This window comes from Quercus suber, unplaced genomic scaffold (genome assembly GCF_002906115.3).
Source record: "Quercus suber isolate HL8 unplaced genomic scaffold, Cork oak 2.0 scaffold_185, whole genome shotgun sequence".
Lineage (NCBI taxonomy): Eukaryota > Viridiplantae > Streptophyta > Magnoliopsida > Fagales > Fagaceae > Quercus > Quercus suber.
Genome location: NW_027069643.1, coordinates 546607 through 570388, shown reverse-complemented (window position 1 = coordinate 570388; position 23782 = coordinate 546607). Strand labels below are relative to the sequence as shown.

The window sequence follows — 23782 nt, the reverse complement described above, 5'->3', positions numbered from 1 at the left end:
TAGTCTACATTTTAGTATTTTACTGTCTCATCATCCCCACTGAGTCCATATATTTCAGACTGTTTCTTCTCATTTCCTCCTCTCTCTCTCTCTCTCTCTCTCTCTACAATGGCTCATCTCTTCAGAGACTTGTCTCTGGGCCACTCCAAGAGAGAGATGACTCCTCCGCCCATTCAGCCACCAATTCCGCCACCAATAATGCCTGCCAAACCCACGGCCCCCGATCTCCCTTCCCCACTCGGCCAACTCGCCACCACCCAACTCACCGATTCCGACCTCCGCCTCACCGCCTACGAGATCTTCGTCGCCGTCTGCCGTACCTCCACCGCAAAACCCCTCAGCTTCGTCTCCTCCTCCTCCAACAACAGCAGCAGCAGCAACAACGGCGCAGGAAATTCCGACTCGCCGAGTTCGGGTCCGGGTCACCATTCGCCCAACTCGCCCGGGTTACAGCGATCCATCACTTCCACCGCTGCTAGTAAAGTCAAGAAAGCTTTTGGACTCAAGTCCCCCAAGAAAAGCCCCGGGTCGGGTTCGGGTTCGGGTTCGGGTCACGGCAAGCCGAAGAGGCCATTGACGGTTGGAGAGCTTATGAGAACTCAAATGGGTGTCTCTGAAGCTATGGATTCCAGAGTCCGAAGAGCTCTTCTCAGAATCGTTGCTAGTCAGGTCTTTTTGCTTTTCGATTCGTTGATCTAACTTTGCTGCTTTTGAATTACTCAAATTTTAGTCTTTTCTGATTGTTATTTCTATTAAATTTTAACCCATTTGATAAAGTTTTGATTTTTGGTTGAATGTTTTATTGGGTTTATACTAATTGTTGTTTGATCTGATGGAATTGAGTTTATATGGATCATGACAAATTTTTTGATATTTGGGTTTCAAATACATTTCCTTATTGGATTGTCTCCTATAGTTCTGCATATAATTATTGACTACTTTTGAAAGTTTTGAGTTTCTGTCACTATGCTACAATGTGGTTTCGGTGTTGGATAAACAACTATAACCGTTGTTTCATTTAAGTAATCGGCTTTTTACGGCCTTGTTTTCGTGTTTTGGTGACAGGTTGGAAGGCGAATTGAATCAGTAGTAGTTCCATTAGAGCTATTACAGCAGCTCAAGCTTTCGGACTTTACTGATCATGAAGAATATGATGCGTGGCAAAAGAGGACCCTAAGAGTTCTTGAGGCTGGTCTAATTTTGCATCCCCAAATGCCATTGGATAAGTCAAATTCTGCTGCACAGCGGCTGCGGCAACTTATTCGTGGGGCTTTGGATAGGCCCATTGAAACTGGGAAGAATAATGAATCGCTGCAAGTCCTTCGTAGTGCTGTTATGGCTCTTGCTAGCAGATCATCTGAGGGTTCTATCTATGAGACATGCCACTGGGCAGATGGATTTCCGCTGAATCTGCGGCTCTATGAAATGCTTCTAGAAGCTTGCTTTGATGCTAATGATGAAACGTCTATTGCTGATGAAGTTGATGAGCTAATGGAACACATTAAGAAGACCTGGGTAATTCTTGGAATAAACCAAATATTCCATAACATTTGCTTCACGTGGATTTTATTTCACCGTTTTGTTGCAACCGGCCAAGTTGAGATGGACCTGCTGTATGCAGCTGATGCTCAGCTTGCAGAAGTTGCAAAAGATGCAAAAATAACAAAGGATCCAGAGTACTCCAAGGTCTTGAGTTCTACATTGAGTTCGATATTGGGTTGGGCAGAGAAAAGGCTCCTTGCATATCATGATACTTTTGATGCTGGAAATATCGATTCCATGCAGGGCATTGTTTCTCTGGGGGTATCAGCTGCTAAGATTTTGGTTGAAGATATATCTAATGAGTATCGCAGAAAAAGGAAAGGTGAAGTTGATGTTGCTCGCAACAGGATTGACACTTACATCAGGTCATCAATACGCACAGCTTTTGCACAGGCAAGTCCATACAATCTGCATCTCATTCCAAACCCCCCCCCCCACCCCCCCCTCCCCAACACACACACACACACACATTAAGAGAGTCTAAAATGTGATACAGTGGGGATTTTGCATTGTTAGTAGACCCTGTGTTATTACATTGCATGCATAAAGAATTGAATTTGGTAAGCAAGTCTGTTGCAATATGTTGGATGCTTTCTTAATATACCTCCCAAAAAACTTTCAACAAAATAGCACGTGCATTATTTCATTTTCAGAACATGTAAAATTACAAGACCATAATGCTATGGGAGAGGTGTCCAGAAAAGAGCAAGTATTTGTGCAACACATTAGTTGTCCCTAAATTTTAGATTTTATAACAGTAAAGAACAAATTTTTTGGGGGGCATGATGAGCAACCAACTTTATTATGTCAGTTCTCCCTATTTACTGAGAGACGATATATTATATGCTTGACTCAAAAGTATGACAAAAAGGAAAGTGTTTCCGTTTTCTTAGAGAGAGAGAGAGAGAGAGATGAGGATACCTATTGGTTGTGTAATTTCTGCCTCGCTCCAAGCATTTTTTTTTTACTCATATTTTTGCAGTATATTATTTTGGGTTCTTTTAAGTTGGATGTATCACCTGAAATAATTTTTGAACTTTTATTATATAGCGAATGGAAAAGGCAGACTCTAGCAGGAGAGCATCCAAAAACCAGCCAAATCCTCTTCCTGTGCTGGCCATCCTTGCTAAGGATGTTGGTGAGCTGGCAAGTAATGAGAAGAAGGTGTTCAGTCCAATATTGAAGATATGGCATCCTTTAGCAGCTGGGGTGGCTGTAGCCACCCTTCATGCTTGCTATGGGAATGAGCTAAAACAATTTGTATCAGGTATAATGGAGTTGACACCAGATGCAGTTCAAGTGTTGAGGGCTGCAGATAAGCTGGAGAAAGATCTTGTGCAGATAGCTGTGGAAGATTCAGTGGACAGTGATGATGGAGGGAAGGCAATAATCCGTGAGATGCCTCCTTATGAGGCTGAAGCCGCTATTGCCAATCTGGTGAAAGGGTGGATGAAAACAAGATTAGACACACTGAAGGAATGGGTTGATAGGAATCTGCAACAAGAGGTGCGCACTCATTATTCATTTGAGGATATGTTCACTCTATTGATGCATTATTGTTGAAGTTTGTCATCATGACTAATTAGTAATTATACTGGATTTTTTTTTTAATAAGTTACACACACCCTATGGGTTATGAACCCGTGACCGTACTCTCTCTACACCTTTTGGGAGGAGGAAGTGCCATTTGAGTCACAGCTGATTGGCAATTATATTGGATCCTATTGTGGGCTCATGGGCAAATGTATTGCAGCTGGATAAGAAGCGTCTCAGTTCCCCCCCACCCCCTTTTTTTTCCATCTTTATATTTTCTATTCATTGTAGTATAAGTGAAAAGCTTGACTTGTTTTATATGTGTAGTTGCACACATAGAACTTATCTAACATCATACCAGTTATGATATCAAGTTTCCTTGGGTGGAATTTCCTAAATATTTTGGGGTTCAAGTGATAGCCCAGTGGTACCAGCAGTCTAGCACTATCTGTGGTACCTAATGCCTGTGGTTTGTCCATCCCCCACAATTATTATTATTATTTATAAATAAATAAAAATGAATATCCTGAATATTTTGAACACAACATTTGTCGAATCTTGTGACAAACATTGGTCACTTGACCATGCTAAATGCCCTTTCTTATTATTCATGCTTTCTTGCAGATAAACATATAAAGATGGACACTAATAATTCTGTTATAAAAATGAACAATTATCTCAAATTAGGGAAATACACAACCCATGCACCAACATGGGAGTGAATCCATGATCTCACCCTCCATCTGTCACTTGTGAGGGGAGGAGATGGCATTTGGTCTGGGGACCATTGGCAAATGAACAAAGATCTTTATCATCTTTCCTTCACCTAACCTTGTTCATTATGATATTTAGGTCTGGAATCCAAGAGCAAACCAAGAAGGATATGCTCCATCTGCTGTTGAAGTTTTGCGAATTCTAGATGAAACTTTGGTTGCATTCTTTCAGTTGCCAATACCAATGCATCCTGCATTGCTTCCTGACTTGATGACTGGTCTTGACAGATGTGTTCAATACTACGTAACCAAGGCAAAATCAGGCTGTGGTAAGTGCTTTCACTAATCTCAAATTATGAACATATAGGTTCAGGTGCATGATATATGTGGTAATCATCACTCTTTATTTTGAAATCAGGGTCACGAACTACATTTGTTCCCACCATGCCATCATTAACCAGATGTACCGTAGGATCAAAGTTCGGCAGCTTTGGGAAGAAGAAAGAAAAAACACCAAATTCTCAGAAGAGAAATCCTCAGGTTGCAACAGTGAATGGTGATAACTCCTTTGGGATATCTCAGCTATGTGTTCGTATAAACACTTTGCAACGAATCCGAACTGAGTTGGAAGCCTTGGAGAAGAGGATAATCACTTATCTCAGGAATTCTGAATCTGCTCATGCAGAGGACTTTTCTAATGGGTTAGGAAAGAAATTTGAGCTTTCACCAGTTGCTTGTGTGGAAGGAGTTCAGCAACTGTGTGAGGCTGTGGCTTATAGAATTGTTTTCCATGATTTAAGTCATGTTCTATGGGATGGTTTATACATTGGAGAGCCATCGTCTTCTAGGATTGAGCCTTTTATTCAGGAACTTGAGAAAAACTTGATGATCATTTCAGACACTGTGCATGAAAGAGTTCGAACACGGATTATTACTGACTTAATGAGAGCATCCTTTGATGGGTTCTTGCTGGTGTTGCTTGCTGGAGGCCCCTCCCGTGCTTTCTCCCGGCAAGACTCTCAGATAATAGAGGATGATTACAGATCTCTCAAAGATCTATTCTGGGCCGGTGGGGATGGCTTGCCTTCTGAGTTGATAGACAAGTTTTCTCCTATGGTGACGGGTGTGCTTCCACTTTTCCGAACCGATACTGAGAGCCTCATTGAACGGTTTAGACGTGTGACCTTGGAGACATATGGCTCTTCTGCCAGGTCCAAACTTCCATTACCCCCAACTTCTGGGAATTGGAACCCAACTGAACCAAACACACTTCTACGTGTTTTGTGCTACAGGAACGATGAAGCAGCTACGAGATTTCTAAAGAAGACTTATAATTTGCCTAAAAAGCTGTGAGAAACTTGGCTGTGGTGCATGGGCATGGAAACTAGGGAAATCTCTTCTTGCATTGGTACTGCATTTGCAGAACCTACTCGTAGTTCTGCTTGTATTTAGTAAAGATGGCCCAATTGAGAGGGCTCCTTATTTTCATGGGCGGGTGAGCTTTAGGTGCCTTAAGAAATAGCAGTGATCTTTGTATATTACATTCCAAGCGTCTTGGTTTACTTTGGCCACTATACGTGACGATTCAAAGTCCAAGTAGAGACAAAAAGAGTGCGGAACTTCCAAGAGGCTTGCTTGTGAAGAATAGTGGATATTCTTTGAGATTCATTTTCATCGTATAAAGCCATGAGATTCCTTCGATGATATTCTTGTCTGTTCCATACCGCAATCTGCAGCAAATTTTTTTCCCACTAGTGGTTCTTTCCTCTTCCTAAATCTTCCCCCCATTCTTTTGTTTTTGCTGCCCCCCTCTTTTGTTTGAATTTCATTGTAGTGGCTTGTAGGCCTTACTGGTACAAGGCATAGTATAGCATTATTGTTTTCATACAAGTACTGGTATTTGTTATTAGTATGTATTATAAAGCAGGCTGCTCTTATCGCAGTCATACTTATATTCAGTGTGTATACTGTATGCGCTAGTTTGTATATGATCGACTCTAGATTATTCGTGTATCTCGAGGAGTATTTACTTTGCAATGCCTAAGTTGTGATAACTTCATTCTAGCTTCCATCATGTTCAAACTAGCGTAGAAAGAAGATTATTCAGAGGTTACATCAGATACTGACAGGAATTTCAGTCTATTGCCTTTTAAAGAATTGAAATACTGCTCAATAAATAGATAATGTGACAGGTTCATGTTTATACTTTCTCACGAATGATTCTACTACTATAAACGTACATTTAAATTCATTCCAAATGATTTTTTAGTGGTCACACCCCACTCATAAAAACCCAATGAATATGGGGCCTCTAAGCTATCGGAGTATGTTTTCTGAATTCCGTTACACTGTTTCTTTGAGCTTAATTCTGTTCAGATATTTACTAAGCAACAGAATGGTTAACATACAATTAAACATCAAGGCAGGAAAACCTAACTGGTGCACTGTCTCTCTCTTGGCTGCAATCCTAGACAAAATTTGCTAATAAGCGCTTTGCAACTGCCCTTCTCATGTGATATGTGGATGCATCAGTTGACTATCATGCAAATTTACAACATGTGCGACTGTCAAAAACCTTCGCAACATAATGATCTTCAGCTTCTCTAAACTTTTTGTTAAGACTGCTTGTCATGCTATGTTCAGCAGAACACATTGAAACAGCCATCCTACATGCTGTCCAACAGCCCCAGTACCGAAATGGCAAGCTGGTTATGCAGAAAGTAGGCCCCATCATTCTTCCAGGATAGCACGTCCAAGGTTTGTAGCAAGAGCCAGCCTCACAGAGCTTAAGGCCTGGTTTGGCAAGTCAGCTTCAATGAAATCTGGACGCAGCCTCGCCATGGATAACTCTTGCAGTTTATTCAACAAAAGGTTGGTCTGTGAGACATTTAGCAGAGGACGCTCCTGCCAACTGAGAAGCTTCAACTGCACAAAAGAATTAGAATAAGGCAATAATAGTACAGGCCTGTATAGATTATACCTTAAATCTAAATTATCTTTTTGCCACATAATCCTTTATAAATACAAGTTGGGGCATCTCATATTAGTAATGTGCTTCATTGGACCTAGATATAATGAAAAATGAATAATAAGGGTCTTTTTGGATACCGCTTATTGTTGAAGACTGAAAACTGAAAACACTATAGCAAAATAATTTTTAAATATGTGAATAGTGACGTCGGACCTATTTTTAATGAAAGTTTTGTTGAAAAAAGAGGTTTGTGGTTCCGTGAACAGTGCACGGGATCCACTGCCAGACGCTGGACGCAACTAGAAAAAAATTTCGGCTGTATCCAAACGTTCACTAAGGATCAACTATGCCATTTCCTATATGTGTTCACAGATTTGATTCAGGTCAAAGGAATGAATAAAACAAAGGTAGAGGAAAGCCTATATTTACTTTGGAAAGAGGTGATAGAAAGTGTGATTTTAGATGGAATAAAATGCGGAGAGGAATAGATGGGACCAAAACCAATTATCTGTCAATGATCTATAGCCGAACCCAAATTTTGGGCTTAAGACTTTATTATTGCTGTTGTATCTATTGCAAAGACTATAGCTTGGAGAAAGAGAAAGTCTTAATTTAGCAATCACTAACCCTTAAGGCTTGTACAGAATGAGAACTTACCGAGTCAAATAGAAGAGGCAGCCAAAAACGCTGAGGTGTTGATGGGTTTTTCATAAGCTACAAAATCAAGATAAAAGAAATTATCAAAAATCAAATCTAAAAAGAAATTACAGGTGCTGAATACTGAGGTGTTGATTGGTTTTTCATAAGCTACAGAATCATTATAAAAGAAATTATTAAAAAGATTGGAACCCCTCACTCAGTAGATAGCAAAAGAACAAGCATTACTCTATAATGGGAGATGACAAATCAAATCCCAAAACATTTGCCACCTTGTGGGGGTCTTCCATATATGATGGACCGGTAGATTGATAATTTAGTTTGTTTTGAGGGCACAAATGTTGACCGCTTAATTTGGAAGAGCTTAGATACAACAAACTAAAAACTATAGAGGACAGCAACTTATAAAAAAGGTAGAAGTAACACCTACCGATATAAGTGATTCTACAGCTTGCCGAGCCGCGTCATTAGTTTTTCCATCATTAACCTGCTTTAGGGATTTTTTGAAATCCCTGTACCTGTGATGCATTTAAGGATTAGACCTGAAAAAGACTGGAGAAAAAATGATGAAGAAAACCACTGCTCAAAGAATGCATATATGAGAAAAATCCTACTTGTGCAGAAACTCTAAACCGCCAGCAGTCTTAGATTCAGAACCCAATAATTCAATCAAACCTTCCCATTGCTGCACAGACAAATAATAGACAACATGAGTTTCATCAAGTAATTTTATTAGAATCAAGACTTCATGGTTTTGCAGGATGCTTTAAGTATCAAAGCATGTAAACAAAAATATAACAGAAATCCCCAGGTTGCCTGACTTAACAGAATCATAAGATATTCACCTTGAAACTTTCATCAGAGATCGACTTTCCAACAGAATCAAACAACTGCTGAGCAATCCTATTAAGACAAACTTCATCGCGGGCTTGCTGAAGCCAAAATACTCCAGAACCTTTCCTACCATGCTTCCAGTGGTATACTCCAGCAATCTAAACATTGAAAATCTTTAACAAGAATTCCACATAAAGATAATTTCTGGTAACTCTTTCAAAAATGTAACTTTGAAAGAACACGGAGATAATCTTTACCAAACTCCATGCTGCATAATTCCAACACAGCATGCAGTGCATTCCCTATAATCATTTATAGTACAAGCATGCTACACCAAATAATATATACCTTCATAATGTTTGAACTAACACTGTCAAGTTCATACAGACGGCATATCTCTATAATCTGCATAAAAATATATGCAACTTGAATCAGTCACAAATATCTCCGTCGCATTATAGGACACTAAAATCCAAAAAACCTTACATTGAAAGGTGAATCAATTACCTTAAGCAGTACTTGATTATTTTGAACAGGTTGCTTGCTCAATAATATCTCTAGCAAACCCATTCCCTGCTTTATGCATGATGCCAAATAAATTGGAGCTATCTGAAGACATAGGAGCATCAAACTTTATGAGGATTACTTCAGATATGAGCACATACACTAGTTCAAATAAAAAAATAAAAAACAAACAAAAAGCACCTAAGAAGAGATAATGATAGACATGTTGATTAATATCCAACCACAAGTGAACTTTTACAGTTCATACACACACATGCGTGCAAAAATTAAAATGATATGATATTTTACAAGGTGCAATCTAGAATATGTTAGTGAGGATTACTTGATACAAGCATATAGGAGAACGAAACTTTACAAGCATTACTTGAGATGAGAAAAACACACATTAGTTCAAATATCAAAAAGCACCTAAGTAGAGATACTGATAGACCTGTTGATTAATAGCTTGGCATAAGTCAACTTCCAACAGTTCATATGCACACAGAAAGAAAAAGAACTTCATATTTACAAGGCAAAGTCTAGAATAAGAAAGTGACCCTTAGAGATGGCACTAAAAATCTATTGAAACTACTGAACACCGGGTAGCACAAAGGCAATTATGGTTGGAAGGGTATGATATCATAAGGAACAAGATTCAACATTTCATGGAATTGACGATGAAAATGTATTAAAAATTTTCTTGAAATAAAGAATTTGATATAATCATTTTTAAAAAAAATTATGACCATGTTAATTTGCCACATAATTAATTTTGAAAACTATTAATTTTATCAAATAATTTAAATAATAGCGCCATTGGGCCAAATGAGGAATAAAAGCTTCAAATGGCAAATTCGGTTGTATATAAAATTTCCTCAGTCATCAGGAAAACATAATTGGTTACCAATTCCTTTGGACAGTATCGTAAAAGTGATTCTCAAAATGACATATATTAAAGGTAATAATCTAGTTGCCATTATAAGTCATACTTCAACTATGACAGTATCGTCAATCTATCCAAGTCCCTTGTACTCACTTGCCAAGTCAATGAATGTGAAGATAGAACTTGGGCATAGACAAGCCGATGGAGTTCCTCTATGCTGATTCCCCCCAAGTTATCATGTTCTTCGCGTAAAAGAGTTTCTGCTTGATCACTCTCAGCAGTCAACAACTCTATGGCATGGGCAACCATCCTATTGATAAGTGACATATAATGTTACATTAAAAAAATCTCAAAAATAAAGCAAAAGCATGTTGAAGTTTTATTTCATTTAGCAATCTATAATTCCAAACTTCAAGTTAAATAAAAAGGGAAAAATAATAATAGCACCTCCAATCATGGCTTTCTATATAAAAAATTAGGAAGAGAAGATAAAGTCATAACTCACCAAGGGCCAAATTCTCTGGAGCATTCTGCTAAGACAACCTGATTTTAAAAAGTCCGATAGAGTTTAAGAGAGCGTGAAAGGCAAAAGGAAAAAGAACATTGAAATTTATAGAGATTGTATAGTACCGTTATCTTATTAACATTACTCACCTCAGTATTTTCTCCTAGAATTCCAATAATTAATCCTAACAACCCATGGGAACCAGACATTGATTTGAACTGGATGCATTTCTGCGCCACATTATACATGCTTTCTAAACCCTGATTCAAGACAAGAAATTAACAGACACTTCAGACTCCAACAAACAGACAAAAAATTAATAGCAAGACAATAGAAACAAAGAATAAAATTTTATTTATGTCCAGACAAACAAATCAGAATATTAATGAGCATTACCGCAGTGAAAGGCCTTATGTATAGAAAGTGAGAAATAAACAACTCTATCCAATGACACGTTGCTGTGCAGAGACTGTTAGTATTTCCCAGCATGAGTCGTAGCATATTTCTCAAACCCTCCCTGGTCTGCTGGTGACCACAGCGAACCCAATATGCACTACAGTCCAGCTTAGTAATTTGTGCCCTCCATTTCTCCCAAGCCTATGTAATGAAAAAGATATTAAGTTTTTTTTTTTTTTTTTTTTTTTTTTTTTTTTTTTTTTTTAAGGAAGAAAAATCTCAAAAACCAGAAAGAATGATTCATATTTGGCACACAAAAACATACCTTGACAAAATCAGGCTTGGCTTTATAGCATTCACCTAATCTTCCAGATTCCAGATCAGGACGCAGCCGTGGCATTTTTGAAATAAGAACAGCAACTGCCTCTACCAGTCCATTTTCTGTCTGTTTAATTACATGCAGGACAGAGATGAGATAAGTCAAGAGTGGGAAAAAAAAAAATCCAATTGTCGCAGTATCATCACTAACTTCTGGACATAAATCATAGACATGGTTAAAAAGGACCATCAAATGACCCACATTTATCTAAATTTGTTTGGCAGTTTTGCTAAGTACAACACAAATTTTACAAGTTCCCAGGTTTTAATAAACCCATTTACCAATCAAATGGCTGTTTGCATTGTTGTCTAGGAGATAACCACTAAAAGAAAAAAGAATCATTTTGAGGATGCAGTCCCCTACTTTATCTTGTATGAAGGATTTCTAATATGCAATCTCTCTTTTTTTCATTCATTAAAATATCAACTATCTCCTCAAGGAGTACAATAGGTTGCTTATAAAGGGATTACTAAACCCTAGTTCTAATTCGCGTAAGAAACCCTAATTGCCTTATTGCAAAAATAACCTTGCTTCCAAATTAAAATATTAACAACCTAATAAACTACTAGAACCTAAAACATATAAATAAAACTGACTTGCAAACATAAATAATTTTAAATAAAAATCTTCTTGTGTCTCCTGCATCATATATATATATATATATTGGTGGAGCTGAGTTAGAAATCCTAATCTACTATAATGCTCCACTGGAGCTTGAACCTGTGATCCAATTGTACATCTATTAAAACATACTATTATACTCAACAAGTCATAGTAAATTTATCAAACCTCGCGATTGTTTATCTGATCTAGTTGATAAGACCCATGCAAGCGCAACATTTTCACCTGCATGAAAACAAACAGCATATATCTAGTCCATTGGCACCATAAAATCTAAAGCACAACGAAGTAAATTAATAAAGACAAGACTGTACAAATAAGAAAAAGATGGGGAAAAGAGGACTCTACTAACCACAATATCTAGCCAGCCAACTGCAAGTGCTGATGATATTACTTCCCAGTATTTAGGATTATCCTCAATGACCTGCATAGAAGAATTTCATAAAATTTCCAACCTTCCTAGAGAAACTAAATAATAAAACAAATTTTTTGATAAGTAAAAATAAAATATTACCGGTAAGAGAACTTAAAAATAACAGGTAAATGGGCAACCGCAGAAGTAATTTCATAATTAACATCCTTGCGCCAAAAAAGTTTGCATTCAATTTAAACCATGGAAAAAAAAAAAAAAAAAAAACCTACTTTTGATAGCCACTCTAAAAAAGTAACAATAATTTGATAGCAAAATGTTCTGCAACCCAGCTAAATATGTATGAACCATGGTGAAGTCTCGTGTGATAAAAGATGAAGAGAATGAACAAAATGGAAAGAACAGAATAGTGTCAAACCTGTAAAGTAACAAGCTCTTTCTGAAAATCCACAAGTTTTGAATGGATTGTTGCCTGTGTAGAGGAGAGGAGACAATCGTAATCCTGCCAAAAGATGGCACCATTAGAATGACAGAGACACAAATGATCACCTCTAAGGAAAGAATGGCAAAATGTACTTAATCAACAGATCGAGAGTGGAAGAAAGATCATTACAGCTAACCAATCAACAAGCCGCTCAGGTAGCCATGATTGAGATTGCTTGTCTGCATAAAATATTTCCATCAGCTCCCACGCAGCTCTCAAACTGGTTGGCTCCTCAACATTCTACATAAATGTTTTTTAAATTGAGTTTCAAAGTCATAATTCTAATGTTGAACCCATGCCCATTAGTACACAGTCAAAGAGCCCCAACATCAAGATTTGCAGATTCACCTTTAAAACAGTCTTTGGGTCATCAATCAACGGACTAGCAAGCGACTTAGGATTACCCAGAAGTGCCTTTATGTCCCTGCTATACTCCATCACATACTCCCACCTAGTTTTCCCAAAAAGAGTCAAATACCATATAGTAAACACAAAATTCTATGAAGAAACAGTGTATGTATCAGAAATCCTCAAATGAATAAGGCATTCACTTCTCTACAGAAAAGCTCCCAATGTTAGCTATGAAAAGAATAGCTCCCAATGTTAGCTATGAAAAGAATAGCTCCCAATATTGTTAACACATTCAACTATTGCTCCAGCAAAATACAGTGAAAGGCATTCTCAAATTGAATGAATTTGCTATTTAAATGGAATGAATTCAAATTGAACAGCCAGAAAAATCATATTTCAGTCTTCGTAATATATTGAAAATCATTGTAAGCTTCAAACAAATAACAAAATCTAAGTAAAGCAAAATTGAAAACATACACAACAACAACAAGACCAATACTAAGAGCTTCAAAATTCTTAAATTTCTTTATGTGAATTCCTCGTTGCTCAAAAAAAAATTTAAAGCAATATTCAAACTTTTCTTTTGCTTTTGCATATTTCTGCTCAGTTTTCTAGGCAACCAAACAGATTCAAACAAAAACAAAACAAACAAATTCCTCCAATATTGCTCACCACTCAAAGTGATACGGCGACGAGATCTTCGACATGGTCGCGAGCGAGTTCCTCCGGCTCTGAAGAAGCGCGAACGGCGAGACCGAACCGTACGCGATTTTCCGGAACTGCGCGTCGCCGATATCTCCATCTCCGTCGCTGAGCTTCACCTCGATTACCTTCCCACCGACCTCGGCTGCGCCGTTGGAGTCGTCACCGGAGGGCTGACGGAAGAACGATACTCTGAGGGCGTTGCCTCGGGCCCACGAGATGGCGATGCGAGCGAGTGGGGGCTTGAGGCCGTGGTGGAGCGGGTAGACGGAGAGGCTTCGGGCCTCTGCAGATAAAGGGACGAGAGCTCCGGCGCCGGATACGGAGGCTCCGTCGCCGGTGCCTGAGGTTACGCCGGGCATTGTGGACGGAGAAGCTAAGAGTCGGAGTGTATGAGAGTGTTCTAGGGTTTTGGGAGGGTTTGCGAAGAGTGTGTGGAGAGACTCATGGGGATGCTAACGTGCACAAGGGGTACGACTGAAGAGTGAAGGGTCGACAAAACTTTTTTTTTTTTTTTTTTTAAAGTTCAAACAAATTTTAAAACTTTGTCATATGGGTTAATTTTTTTTTTTTTTTTTTGGAGGAAAATATGGGTTCAATTCAATGAGTATAATCCATAACTTTGATTGGGAAAAAAATTTGTTGGATTACATATTATATGCTTTTATTCTCTTTACTTGCAAAACCTCAAAATAGATTGAGATTAATAACTATCTCATTATAAGAATATTTAAATTTTAAAATTTAAACTTTTTATCTTTTAAAAATATACACAAAACATGAGTTTGTGAATAATTGTAAAATCTGATGTTCATATTATTAAGAGATATGAAAATTAATCATCAATTGAATTTTCAAAATATTAATCTTATATAAAATCTCATATGTTTGATTATTTCTCATGAAAACTGAACCACCTTCTTTTTTTTTTTTGAGAAAAGATTGAACAACCTTCTAACTCCTCACTTATCCATATTTGTAATTGTCAAAGTTTCACTAACCTATCCCTATAAGCTTATCTATCTTTCTTATAATACTCATTGTTAATCAAAGCACGGTACACATCATCATTTAATCTCATAATTTCCATACAAAAATATAGTATTAATACTCATAAAAAAAATAGTGGTATTAAGATTTTAGAAGAAAAAAAAAGTAGTAATAAGGTATTCATATATATCAAGTAGTGAGTTTAATAGCAAATTCGCATCCCTAATATTGCAAATTAGCAAATATTTTGTTGTAATAATTCAAATGTGTGGTAGTGAGTTTAATATTTTGTTTTTTCTTAGAATAGAGTTGATTCTCCACATTCTTGGTCATGTATTTGTCCGCCAATTTGTTCCCACAATTCCTTAGCCTATGTTTCCCTCGTAACAAAATATTTTTAATTATTGGTCAAATACATATGGATGGTGCCACAAGTCTATCTATTAATATTTCTCAACATTTATCTGACATCTCTTTAGTTTTGTCTTACAAATCAATATCCAACTCTTGTTCGACTAAGAAATCCATAATTTTGCATTGCCACATGTTAAAATTGTTTGTTATATCATCTCTCTCTCTCATTCATTTTGGCATTAGAGATCATAGTGCTAATTGTCGAAGGTTTAGTAAATGACTCACTTGACATATTTCTTCTCAAGATAATTGGATCCTCAAAACAATTAGCAAAATCTCTAAAGAGAACAAATTCAAATTCCTAGGTAGTGAACTTAGTTTGTTTCGCGAAAGACCTCTAGATAGCACTCACACAGATTAATTGTGAAAATTATTATAAGCTAGAAAAATATAAAAACAAATATAACTTCAAAAAAAAAAACAATAGACAAACACACAAAAGTCAACACCATGAACAAATATAGATAATACAAAAGAGATAACAAAACTCTGATGAAAAATTGAAGTGGATGGTGATGCTAAAAGTTGTTTTGATGCTATTAAAGAAGGTTGTTCCACCGTTGCTTGGCCTATCCAATGATTCCAATCTATGATTTGCGATGTTGTAGACTTTAGCAAAATTTTTGTTAGTTGTAATATTAACCGGGTTAGAAGAGAGTTTAACTCTGCAACTTATTGTCTAGCTAAATTTGCTATTGTTCATAGTTCTTCTGTTTATTGTAATTCACATATTCTTCCTATTGCAATCTTGGATGCCTACAGGAAGGATGCTGTTTTTGTTTAGTTTTAATAATATTCTCGGTTTTTAGCAAAAAATCTCAAACTCAAACTCATATACATCCAATAAAATCTCTCTTTCTCTCAAATAACAAAATATGCATGGGTTTGGTTAGAAAGTTCATTCAACCTATAACTTTCTAACCAAACCCATGCATCATATATGTAAAAAACAATATGAGTTAAGTTGGCTCAGTAAATTGTGCGTACATATTCCAAATATCATAAAAAATTAAGGTTTTATCAATTATTTAAAGCACTTTTTCAATAGATTATTATAATTCACAAAATATTCCTAACTTATATTCTAAATTTTCAAATTCATTCAAACAAATTCTCAAAATACTAAAATAAATCATTACAAAATAAAATTAAAATAAGGGTACTAAAAATATATTTATATCTCAAAAAAAAAAAAATTATATACATGATTGGTTGGGTTGGGTCTTATGAGTTGAAAAAACTAACATACACAATGTAACTCAATTAAAAAATAAAATAAAATCAGACGTATACCATCTTACAAAGATGAACAAGACGTGTTTGCGTATCTGCGATAAACGGAGCAAGAATTATTACGACGGAAATTGCATTGAGAAGGAAACAGAGGTGCAGCTGGGGTTGAGGTTAGAAGAAGACATGCATTTATTGCAGGGGCAAATCACGTTCCTCTTAGGAGATTGTTGCAGGAAATTAAAAAGTTGGCATGCAATATAGTGAAAGAAGAATGGTAGGATTTATGAAATTGGGAACTTCTATTACCAAGATCGCTAGCTAGCTTGGACCTTAATATCAGGAAACACCTAATTAAGCCATGATTTTTTTTTCCTCTTTGTTTGAGAAGAAAGCCATGAATTACTTCATCATTATCTTGGTGTTTTCTTGCGCTGTTCCAGAATGTTATAATATTAAGAATGAACTGAACAACATAATTACCTAAACAAAAATTCAAATCGAAAACACTGTTTAACCCTTAAAATTTTACAACGTTCTACGCATGTAATATATACAAATTAACAAATATCCCAAACCCAAAGCCTAACATGCATTTTCCTTCTTGCCGGAGATCAGAGGATGAAATAGACTTTAACAACCACAAAAACCAAGACCCAGACCCCCATCGCCGCCGTGATCACCTGCGTTGTCCTCCTCGCTAACATAAGCAGCCAGGTTCAAGTACTGTTCTTGATCACTCCCCCTCCACCTTGCCCTACATATCACACAACTAGCTGACCTTCTTCCCCTAATTCTCCTCCACTTCAATAAGCATTCTTCATGAATTGGATTCCTACAAGTCCCACACCTCACAACTCTCTCTTCCTTTCCCATCTCGTCCAAGCAAACTGGGCACGTAGTTCCATCTTCTACCTCAACAACTGGTCTCAAATTGTCACCTTGCCTTGCTTGAACGAATAGCTGATGAAACCTCTCGCGTACGCTAGCCCCTGCAAGTGAGTCAGGCAAGGTAGGCGAACCGAGTAGTCGGTTGAGCTGGCATGGCCTCAGAGTCCTCCTACGAAGACAAACATCCTCTACAGGAACACCCAGTGCTCGAATAAAGATGAACAAGATGTGCTTGCATGGTGTTAAACGGTCAGGGCACGAGCATGAAGGTGTGGCTGATAAGGTTACAGTGTAAACGTTTCCCGTGGCACCCAAGACGAAGAACTTGGATTCTGAGCGGTGGAGGAGGCGGAGTTGGTGGCGGAGGGCTCGGACTATCCTGTCTGCGATGGGTTGCGTGGGCTTGAACCGCGGCTGAGGACGGTGGTTGTGTGGTGTTGATGATGAGCTGGAGGCAACAGACTCCATTGGGAAACAAAGGTCGTTTATTTTGGGAGTTAAGGTGGTAAATTTTGGTTTTGAGAAAATGATGCGTGTCGTTTTTTGATACGTGTCGTTGTTGGTTTTAAGTATGGAGTCCTTATAGGAAAATGAGATACGTGTCGGATACGGGGGTTTTGTAGGGAGGGGGGAATTTGGAAGAGATTCTTTGTGCAGTTTTGTGGGACACGTGAAGGATTGCGGGTAGGTATGGAAAACAGTATTAACTATTAAAGGTGGAGAATGCCAGAGCTTGATGAATTTGGTGTCTTTGTGTGTAAATTGCAGTAATGGAAAACTGTAAGGCACGTCATGGGCCTTTGGTAGAGCCGTATGGTCTTATACGAGATAAATATATGGTTGAGCCTCTGGATATACGAAACCCTTAAAGATGTCCAACTGTCCATCCAATATGTTAATGTCACAGAATATTATTAGTCAAACCACGTTTGTAAACCATATATATAATAATATATATGATGATTATTTTTCTAAAACCCAAAGCATTGTGACTTGTGACTTGACCTCACGCTGGCTTAACGATTTTCTTTTTGTGATATAAATTCAGCACCAAGCTATTACATTTGCAAACAACAAAGGAAAAGTTTTGCATCAATGCTCATCATTTACACCACATGAGGATGTTGTATATGCTCATACGGATCATGCATATTTCCAACATCTTTCATACTTTCTTTGTGTTTGTAATTGACTAACCTTAAACTTAATAGAGATGAAGTCAAAAAGTTTATAAATTTTGAAGGATTGTATTAACACGCACTGTAAAATGACCGTTAATAGTTTTATCATTTATGTCATTTTTTTCTTATAGGTTGTGAGGTCAATTTCACAGAGAAAGAAATATTAACATAAACTATGGGGATAGTTTTTTGTTCTTTTCTTCTATTTATCTAATTTTTTTTTGTTAAGAATGATTCATATTAGTCCAACCTTAAGAAGCAAGACACGGTGCTTGTTAACATTTGCTAAGAACTATATATGGCATCATAATTGGCACCTTGCTATCTAGTTCATAAAGTTTGGCTGTTATATGATGTAGCACGCAAGGCTGAAACAAAGGTGAACTATAACTTTATCAACAAATTAAACATGGGTTTGGAAAGCTGTTCTAGATATGAGGATGCAGCAAGATGGACCATCACGAACTCTGGCTACTACTTAATTATGTGCAGCAACTTGTTAATGCGCTTAGAATGAAGGAAGTTGAGGAGTGTGGTTAAGAATATTGCGGTTGACAATTAAAAACGTATTAACAACAGGAGATAAACTTGCTTAGTGGGGTTATTTTGGAGTTTTTCTATGTGTATTTTGCAAGGGGATATTCTTTGAGTGTCCTTTTACCAAAGCAAAAAACGAAAGTTAACTGAGTGAGGGAGAGAGAAAACAAAAGCAAAAATATAACATGATTCAGCCTAATAGTCTAGGTAGGCAACTAGCACCTCTGACATCTACATCTTTGCAATTAACTTGTGTTAACAATTAACTTAACGAATGATTTATATGCTAGAGAATCTTAGGTTGACCCTAAACTATATCTAGATTACTCATAGGGTTAATTTGTTTATTCCACAGATACATAAGCTTACAACATATTTGGGCCTGGGTTATAGCAATCAAAACAACCAATGTGTACCCTTGACATGATAATCACTTCATAAATAAGTTTTTGTGGGATGAAAAATTGAGAGAATAACTCAAATGAATTTGACTTTTTGTGTGTTTCTGACCGAAGTTTAAGTTTTCAGAACTTTACAAATATATATACTTAGATTAGCTAAGTTAGAGTAACATTTCTATCTCAAATCTATAGTAAATAAAAATCATGGTTGATTGATTGAAATTATTTAATATAAATAATAAAATTCTTTTAAAATTTCTTAAAACTTTTGATAACATAAATTTAGGGTTTTTTATTGGGGCTTTTAAAGTGCTTGTTTCCTACAATTATTATTTTGAAAAAAATTAAATTAAATTAAAAATAAAAATAAAAATAAAGAAAAAGGTAGAAGAAGAGAGAGAGAGAAATAATCCAAGGACACATAGTGAGTGTTTGGATTCCCGGTTTGTTGCGGCGCGTTTTGCATTTCACGTTTTCTCCTTTTTTTTTTTTTTTTTTTTTTTTTTGCCGGCATTTTTGACTTTGGGGGGACAAAATTCACTGTTCATGCACTGTTCACGCACTGTTCACGCAATATTTAATATTAAAAGTGGGTCCCACAACACTATTTACACATTTAAAATTATTTTGCTACAGTGTTTTCAGCAACAATCAGTTTTCAGCAACTTTCAGCAACAATAAGTGCTATCCAAAAAGCTGGTAGGACGACGAAGAATGGATAGGATTATCTATTAAAAAAACGACAGCGTTTCGTTGTTCCGGTTAGCAGTAAACACTGCCATGACTTTTCCTATTTTCTTCCGCAGGCTACAGCACCACTCGACCATACTCACCAGTCACCACCCAATCTCTCTGCCCATAACACCACAGTGACTCTCTCTCTCTCTCTCTCTCTCTCTAAAAGCCACAAGAAATTTGTGATGTTAGGCTCGTTTGGGAACTCTTCCCAGTCTCCAAAGAAGGTGAGTATTTCTCTTCATCTCTTCCTTTTTTTTCTTTCTGGGTTTAATTAAAAAAAAAAAAAAAAACTAAATTTCCTTCCTTTCTCTCTGTTTGGCTTCCGAGATAATAGAGGAAAAGGAAAAGACAATCCGGAATATCCTACCGTTGTTTTTTTGTTTTTGTTTTTGTTTTTGTTTTTGTTTTTTTTTTTGTTTACAATAATAAGCAGCAAAAGCAAGAAGGACAATGGTTAGCACTAAGTTTCAACCCAGAGAACTTTATTCCAGGCCTTGTCATTGGTTTCATTCTTGGGCTTTTGTTGGATCTATCTAAGCCCCCCAAAAACAAAACCAATAAGAAAAATTTCGCACCAGGCAAACCGCAATTTGCTGTCTCAAATAACAGTGACCAAGAGCTCAAAATGGTTTGTTTTGCCTTATTTACTTGACCTACATACGAAAGTTTAATGCTTGCAACTTTGTTATTGTAGAATTTTACTTCATGGGTTATGTTTTTAAAGTTGTTTTGCCATATGGGGTACATTTGGAGGTTAATTTGAAGTGTCCAATCTTTTTGGTTATCATTTATTGTGAATTTATATCATGAGCAGCACTTTTCAATGGAACTAGTAGTGATGCTCACAAATGGTAGTAGAAAATTATGTATTGCTACATTTATTGAATTCCTATAATTGTTTTGTTGATATATAGTGTTTTGGGGGGGGGTGGGGGGTGTGGAATACTGAACTTTTGTTAGTTCTGTCTGATGCTTCTAGCTTCTAGGGTGCCAGTTTAGTTCAGATGCTACATATAACACAATAAAGCCATAAATTTTTTTGGGGACTGTCAAATGCATCCTCAATTTTCATGATAAATGTTGTGATTCTCTTACTCTCTTTTGTTGATGAGTATAGTCAGTTTAGAGCTGTAGATTTAAGACATGGCAAGAACAAAGTGAACCTTATTGGGTTTGTTTAGGGACTTGCTTTAGTAAAAAAAAAATGATCATTATATGCCCACAGCCAATACAGTTGTACCTCTCCAAGACAGTTGTTTGGATGTCTGAAACTATGGAGTTAGTTATGTGTTGGGCTTCAGATCAATTGATGGGCAGATTTAATGTTTCTGTTTTTTGGAAAAATTCTATGTTTTCTCAAATGGTATATTTATATCCGGTTGTGGTAGTTGCGTAGATTTGACATTTCTGTTTCTTGAAAAATTCTCTATTTTCAAAGGGTGAAGTGCTTATCTCAGGTTCTCGTAGTTAGACAAGACTTAAAGATGAAATCAGGAAAGATTGCATCTCAATGTGCTCGTAAGATACTAAAACTCCTATTAATATTGTGGTGTTCCATTTGATTGCAATTTTTAATTTCTTCTGGTCCAGTGCTTCTCGTCTCTCTTCACTCAGCGGTGAATTCTTTATCTTTTGTTAAACAGATGACTAAATATTCTTTTTATGATCTTGCAGATGCTGCCACTGGCATGTATGCGGAATTGATGCAAAGGTATCATTGTTCTGATTATGAGTCTCCTCCTTGTGCAGAGAAACCTGCAACTTTGTTCCTTATTATATTGCATGTGCACTAAATTTTCAAGCTTCAGACTGTCAGCTTGATCGACCATGCACCCTTTTTTACATCTTTAAAAGTTATTCTAATAGCAACCACTATTATATTTTGTCCTTTCTTCACCATCTTTAGCCATATGGCTAAAATAAAAATTATTTGCTTGGTAGAATTGTTTAGAAAATATCAAAAACTATGTACTTGGTCCCATGTAAGGAAAAAAATTAGTTCCTTTTCCTTTTAATTCAAGAAAATTTACAGTATCTAAAAGTGCAGCGTGCAACCAAAAATGGCAATTTTTCAAGTTTCTAGTCTTGAATACAGAGATGACAATAAGTGTGTATTTTCTTACTTTTCGTGAAGATGTTTAATAATGAAGTGAATCTAGACAACCCCGCTCTTATTATGTATTTATTAATATTTTTCATATTATGATTGAAAATAATACCATCAAGTTTCAGTGCAGCCATCGATCCCTTTTAAGACAGTGGGAGCAATGTGGGCAACCCAAAATAGTTGTTACATGCAAGAATCAACAAGAAATGTAAGCATGTGATTTCATTGCAAATGATTGATTATTCACTAGATATAGCAATATCTCTCTTGTTTGAAACATTCTTATTTATTTATTTATTGGAGACAAATCTCTTTGTTTGCTGATTTGTGGGTATTGCTTTTTATCAGGAATAAGCTGAAGGAAGCAGCTGAGAACATTGGCCTTCCAACTTTTGTTGTTGCCGATGCTGGAAGAACACAGGTATTGTCCTGAAAATATGGAATGAGCTCTTTTTGTGGCTTTCAGAGAATGATACTGATGATTGGTTCCCTGTTATGCAATTACATCCCCACTTCTCATTTGGGTGGTGTTTTTCTTTCATTTGCTTGGTGGATTAGCATGCAGTAGAACTATTTGAACCTTCATTTTTTTTTTTTTTTTGGCAATTTAGAATTACAAGGTACTCAGGTATTAAGCACTTAATAATTTGGATTTGAGTCACAAGCTTCACCTCATAGGCTGCAGGTTTTGTTGTTCTGTGTAATGAAGGGATCAGAACTTTACCTCAATTACACTGCAGTAAATGTTATAGCTTTATTTTATTAGTATCACTTTTGCAAGATTCCTGTAAATGCTACAATAAATGTTGAACCTATATTCTCTGTCAAATTTATGCATATTATGGAACTCTGGGTTATGGAACCTTTTGAGTACTTTTGTAATATCAATATGATTATAGATATCTTAAAGGATTTTTGTTAAGTATGCATTTTGGGTCTCAGCTTCAGTTGATTTACATTTTTTGCTCAGGTGTTGTCTGGGTCAAAGACAGTTCTTGCCGTTGGACCTGGTATGCTTTTCTCTCTGCCACTAAAATGGTTATTTGTTGCTTGTTTTTCATACAACTTTTAGCAAGGCCACAGTAATTATTGTGAAAGTTTTTATTTAGATGATGAAACAATCAGCTATTAATATTATTGCCTTGTAGCTACTGATGTTTATTGGATAAAGTCACCAACCGAAAATACCTTTTTCTCTATTGTGTATCTATTAATTGCTGCTTTTAATTTGAGCAGGACCAAAAGAATCAGTGGATTCAGTGACAGGAAAACTGTGCTTGCTCTGACATTGTTGAAGAAAAAAGACCTTTTTCATTGAGTCTCTAAGTTCCGGTCAGTTTTCTGTGTAATACTTTTGCTGCATTTCTGTTGGGAGAGAATGTTTTGTGATCCAGAGAAGAGAACATGGCCAAGGTGCTGCAGACCATGCTTCAAGCAGTGGCTGATTGAGATTTTATTTTTCTTAGTCCATTTTCCTTAGGAGAAATGTTATTTATTTTTTAATACAAAATGCCATCAGGTGTCTTGTACACATAATCCCTAGAGAGCTGGAGAAAGTTAAGTAGTAGAAAGGGAGTTAGGTATCCTGAATTTTCCTTTGTACTGATTTGAATACATGTAAGATCAAATGTAGAAGTGCAAATTTGTGACTTAATATTCATTCTTTTGGCAATTAAAAAGGACATGAATTGTATCAATGTTTCTTTGTGTTACTGGACTAGATGAAAGTTGTACTACCGTTCACTTCCACTTTATTTGAAAATTTATATTTTGTTCCAAGTATGTTAGACATCAGAATATGAGAGAATATGTCCAGCCTATCTATCCTTCCTGAAAGTTGTGATGAAG

At 36.5% G+C, this 23782-nt stretch overlaps 4 protein-coding genes across 4 annotated transcripts; 2 read left to right on the top strand and 2 right to left on the bottom strand.

Moving 5' to 3' along the window:
- On the top strand, nt 1–5801 carry LOC112029778 (protein unc-13 homolog). Its single transcript, XM_024062466.2, has 5 exons — nt 1–669; nt 1066–1935; nt 2593–3048; nt 3928–4117; nt 4207–5801. The coding sequence occupies exons 1-5, from the start codon at nt 109–111 to the stop codon at nt 5139–5141; spliced, it is 3012 nt and encodes a 1003-aa protein (XP_023918234.2). The 5' UTR covers nt 1–108; the 3' UTR covers nt 5142–5801.
- Nucleotides 5802–5965: 164 nt separating this feature from the next.
- Nucleotides 5966–13943, bottom strand: LOC112029789 (nuclear pore complex protein NUP85). The gene is made up of 18 exons (XM_024062475.2): nt 13416–13943; nt 12741–12843; nt 12522–12632; nt 12327–12410; nt 11891–11962; nt 11707–11763; nt 10864–10983; nt 10539–10739; nt 10292–10402; nt 10143–10180; nt 9791–9947; nt 8758–8859; nt 8599–8655; nt 8262–8408; nt 8031–8101; nt 7847–7934; nt 7417–7473; nt 5966–6713 (listed from the first exon to the last, which is right to left on the bottom strand). Exons 1-18 carry the CDS (start codon nt 13805–13807, stop codon nt 6519–6521), a joined length of 2163 nt encoding a protein of 720 aa, XP_023918243.1. The 5' UTR covers nt 13808–13943; the 3' UTR covers nt 5966–6518.
- Nucleotides 13944–16573: 2630 nt separating this feature from the next.
- Nucleotides 16574–17574, bottom strand: LOC112029912 (uncharacterized). The gene has a single exon (XM_024062598.2). It carries the CDS (start codon nt 17436–17438, stop codon nt 16713–16715), a length of 726 nt encoding a protein of 241 aa, XP_023918366.1. The 5' UTR covers nt 17439–17574; the 3' UTR covers nt 16574–16712.
- A 2223-nt stretch (nt 17575–19797) lies between these two features.
- LOC112029799 (uncharacterized) lies at nt 19798–23631 on the top strand. Its single transcript, XM_024062485.2, has 8 exons — nt 19798–20051; nt 20261–20455; nt 21285–21345; nt 21502–21538; nt 22065–22142; nt 22283–22355; nt 22905–22944; nt 23171–23631. Exons 1-8 carry the CDS (start codon nt 20010–20012, stop codon nt 23218–23220), a joined length of 576 nt encoding a protein of 191 aa, XP_023918253.2. The 5' UTR covers nt 19798–20009; the 3' UTR covers nt 23221–23631.
- Nucleotides 23632–23782: the final 151 nt, after the last annotated feature.

What these genes read in the sequence shown, in the direction of transcription:
- LOC112029778 (XM_024062466.2), top strand. Translation starts at nt 109, where the DNA reads ATGGCTCATCTCTTCAGAGACTTGTCTCTGGGCCACTCCAAGAGAGAG. An exon ending in TCAGAATCGTTGCTAGTCAG is followed by an intron (nt 670 to 1,065) that starts GTCTTTTTGCTT and finishes TTTTGGTGACAG; the next exon opens with GTTGGAAGGCGAATTGAATC. An exon ending in TACGCACAGCTTTTGCACAG is followed by an intron (nt 1,936 to 2,592) that starts GCAAGTCCATAC and finishes TTTATTATATAG; the next exon opens with CGAATGGAAAAGGCAGACTC.
- LOC112029912 (XM_024062598.2), bottom strand. Translation starts at nt 17,438, where the DNA reads ATGGAGTCTGTTGCCTCCAGCTCATCATCAACACCACACAACCACCGT.
- LOC112029799 (XM_024062485.2), top strand. Translation starts at nt 20,010, where the DNA reads ATGTTAGGCTCGTTTGGGAACTCTTCCCAGTCTCCAAAGAAG. An exon ending in GTGACCAAGAGCTCAAAATG is followed by an intron (nt 20,456 to 21,284) that starts GTTTGTTTTGCC and finishes TGCTTATCTCAG; the next exon opens with GTTCTCGTAGTTAGACAAGA. An exon ending in AGTTCTTGCCGTTGGACCTG is followed by an intron (nt 22,945 to 23,170) that starts GTATGCTTTTCT and finishes TAATTTGAGCAG; the next exon opens with GACCAAAAGAATCAGTGGAT.
- LOC112029789 (XM_024062475.2), bottom strand. Translation starts at nt 13,807, where the DNA reads ATGCCCGGCGTAACCTCAGGCACCGGCGACGGAGCCTCCGTATCCGGC. An exon ending in TCGCCGTATCACTTTGAGTG is followed by an intron (nt 12,844 to 13,415) that starts GTGAGCAATATT and finishes TGGGAAAACTAG; the next exon opens with GTGGGAGTATGTGATGGAGT. An exon ending in GGCTTGTTGATTGGTTAGCT is followed by an intron (nt 12,411 to 12,521) that starts GTAATGATCTTT and finishes ATCTTTTGGCAG; the next exon opens with GATTACGATTGTCTCCTCTC.